A 3,417-nucleotide genomic window follows, 5' to 3' on the forward strand; every position below is an offset into this window, starting at 1 on the left:
CCTGCTTCTCCGCACTCATCATTACCAGCAGGATTTACAAAAGGTACTCACTTTTTCACACATCTCATCTGCTGATCCTGAGACAAACAGCACTGGACACCTGATAAATAATAAATCTTCATCCCGGAGCTTGGACTGAAGTTTTGGTCGATGCAATGGGTAAGATAAACATACTAGACCTTGAATGAAGTCATCATCATCCTCCTGGCTAAGCTGGCGTATCACAGAGGCAGCTGCTCGTGAGCCCATGGAACGGCCTTTCTCCCATGTTAAAATAAAGGAAAAGAAAGCGTATCTGCTCCAACTCTGTGTGTTTCAGCATACCAGTAGTACAAAATGCTAGGGATACTTTTATTCATCTACTCCATGAAAAATATTAATCCTAATTTCAACATTTTCTGCTAAAATGTTTGTCTAGTTGTATTATTATTAAAAAAAAAAAAAAAAGAGAAAAGCTAAATGTAAAGGGATCCTTTGCAGTACTGGAAGGAACAAGAGCCCATCCTGGGAGCAGGGGAAAGAGAAGAACAGGACCTGAGCTCCAGCCCCTTGAAATTCAAGACAGCAATGCTAGCACCACGTACCATTGTTTTCATGCAGTGTTAATCTGCTCAGATTAAAAACCAAAGCTTTATGTGTCTTACTCCCAAAACAAATCTAGCAAGTGTTTATGTACACCTCAAACTTCAGCCTAAAAGGGGAAAAATATAGTGCAAACTTGTAGCATGAGGTCATTCAGCAACAGCAAGGGATATCAAAATATCACCTCAAAGAGGCACATGAGCTGACAATGCTGTGTAATTGAGTGTTAGACACGGCTGATTCCAGTGGGATTAACTTGCATCAGTGCAGATCTGGTTTCACTTAGTCAGAGAACATTCAGAGTTTCCTGTATCAAGTTATTCCTAATCACACCCATCTACTTCCCTCTTCACATAGTATATCTAATTATCATTTTGATGTTTTTTTTAAATTTGCTGCTAGGTTTTGTCTACTGAAACCTGTTTCGGGAAAAACGTTTTCCATATACCAGAATTCTTCAAGACGTGTAGTTAAAAAGCACACATTGATTATCAGAGAATGCATTCCTCGTCACTTAAAAGTGACAGGGAAATTTTCTCCCCAAGTACCTGGAAAACATGCTCTATTGCTCTTTCCTTCCTCCTTCTGGAGCAAACATCTGCTCATAAACTTATTACTGAAGTGGGAAGACTTAAAAAATGAAGTGATTATAGACTGCTCTAATGAGGGGTGGTTTAAGAGAAAAAATTATAGGCAATAAAAACAATACCTGCAAGGAAGACACCCAAAAGTTTATAATCATCAGAAAGCTTTAAGTATTCCTAAAAATAAATTAAAATAAAGAGCGGCATTACAAGTCAGTATTAATGCAGGTGGGAGGCTGGAGATTTTTTTGTTTGTAGCTACCAAACTCAAAATGGAAAGCTCTTTCAGCACTGCAGATTAAACAACAGATACGCACAGGTTGCTCTCTTGTTTCTTTCTCACAGGAGTTATTTCACACCATTTTGTGGCAACTCTCATTTTACAACAGTACCCTCGACCTCTTTTGCTTCAACACCTCCTGCAACCCCAAGTCCCCTACTCTTTCTCCAAAGTCTTGTTCTCCCAGCTCAAACCCCTAGAGATACAGCACAACTCCCAAGTCAGCTTCTTTCCTCTCAAAACCCCGCCCAAAGCCATATCCCTTAATCCCCTTCCCCTCACCAAGCCCTCCCACAACACCTACCTCCTTGTTTCCATCCTAAATACTTCCAGTTTTTCCCAGCTGTAAGCTTTCCCACAAAACACCCTTGGCTTTCTTCACATCCTCTTCTTGAGCTTTTCTTTCTCTCCCTGAACTCAAAGCCACATACTTGCTGCACCTCTTCCAGCCACTGCCCATACAAAAACTGTTCCTGCTGTTTAAGTTTGTGGGCAGAGCTCCATTTAACTAACCATCACTTCTGATTTTCTCCACTGTTGCTCAACTAATCTCTGATCATAATTTAAGAAACACAGAAGACAACACCCATGATCTAAGCTTTGACAAAATTTGGTCACTTCTTACCACAACTGTTTTGAAGGCTTTAGTCCTGTAAGCAATGTTCAGGCCTTTGCAAGTGAAGCGCAGGCACAGAACTCCATGGGCTGCAAGATAGGCTGCCAAAGACACCAAGTGAGGGAAATTCATATCTCCTCCAGCTCCATGGGTTAAAATCACTCCATAAGTTGGTTTCCTCTCTGGGACTGAAAAGATGGCATCAAGGTATTTGTTTCCAAACGGTATTTTCACTTTAATCTAGAAATAAAACAAGACCCAATATAATTTAAAAAACTGAAAAGCATTTTCCCAGTCTACACATCATGAAGAAAAACAGGGCAATTAAGAAGGAAACCAAAATTACAAGTCCACTTTCATTGCTTCTGTTTAAGAGTACTAAATGAGTAACTCTTCCTCTGGCTCAAAGATTTTCCATGCAATATTGGGCGAATCACCTTATCACTCCACACTGTACTTTCTTCACTAGAAAATGAAGCATCCCTGGCTTCAAAGTGCATTTCAAGATGTACACTCTTCTATATAGATCTAGCTACTCGAGAGCTAACTGTCACAACTGACTTAAATATTAAGTCTTCCACAATATAAAAAATTATTTTTTCTGTAAGATTTAGAAATACAAACTCTTCTACAGTCACACTTTCATCTAGTGGAAAAAGCTTTTTTATTGCCATTCTCTCACAGACTTTATTAAAATAAAGAATTAAGGAAGCCTCTAAACGTTTATTACAACCAAATTATTTGGGTCTGTAAAAACACAGTATATAGTATCAAGAGAAGTCCATGCCGGCAGCAACCACGGGATCCACATACAATGGATAAAAGACTAAAATCAAGAGGATTATGAAAAACTGATTTCGATACACTAGTTTCACATATTAAAAAAAAACAACCCAAAACCATAGGAATTTCTTTTTTTTCCACTGAGTGTTCAATCATAACTGGTGGCAGATGTTCCAAGACACTTATTCTGTGTGCATGTATAAACACTACTCCAAGATGAGCTGCAAGACACACTCTGAATAGCAGCCAAAACCACGGACTCGGAAGATGCGGCCCAAATCAGACACGGGTAACTGCCCAGCACACGGCCAGAGCCCGCACTCTTCTGCGCAGGGACGGGGAAGGCCCGGGGTAGGCTCACACCGAGCAGCGCGGGGCTCGCAGGGACCCTCCAGTCCCGACAGACACCAGCAGGGGCTGAGCGAAGTGCGAGGCAGCTCCTGTTTGTGTAGAATTAATGGAGACCGGCAGCGGGGGAAAAACAAAAACAAAAACAAAACAAACCAACCCCACCCACAAACAGCCCAGGGCAGGGATGGAAGACAACCTGACAGCACCGCTGCCTGCGCGGT

General features: G+C 41.1%; 1 protein-coding gene across 1 annotated transcript in view; it reads right to left on the reverse strand.

Moving 5' to 3' along the window:
* Positions 1-2,298, reverse strand: part of TEX30 (testis expressed 30) — a 3,660-nt gene extending 1,362 nt beyond the window's left edge. The window contains exons 1-3 of the mRNA XM_009865834.1: positions 2,072-2,298; positions 1,292-1,343; positions 52-257 (exon numbers count right to left, since the gene is read on the reverse strand). Of these exons, the coding sequence (XP_009864136.1) occupies positions 52-257; positions 1,292-1,343; positions 2,072-2,194 (381 nt within the window). The 5' untranslated portion in view covers positions 2,195-2,298. The remainder of the gene's footprint in view (positions 1-51; positions 258-1,291; positions 1,344-2,071) is intronic.
* Between the last annotated feature and the right edge of the window lie 1,119 nt (positions 2,299-3,417).

The sequence above is a fragment of the Apaloderma vittatum genome, unplaced genomic scaffold, assembly GCF_000703405.1.
Source record: "Apaloderma vittatum isolate BGI_N311 unplaced genomic scaffold, ASM70340v1 scaffold15383, whole genome shotgun sequence".
NCBI classification, from domain to species: Eukaryota; Metazoa; Chordata; class Aves; order Trogoniformes; family Trogonidae; genus Apaloderma; species Apaloderma vittatum.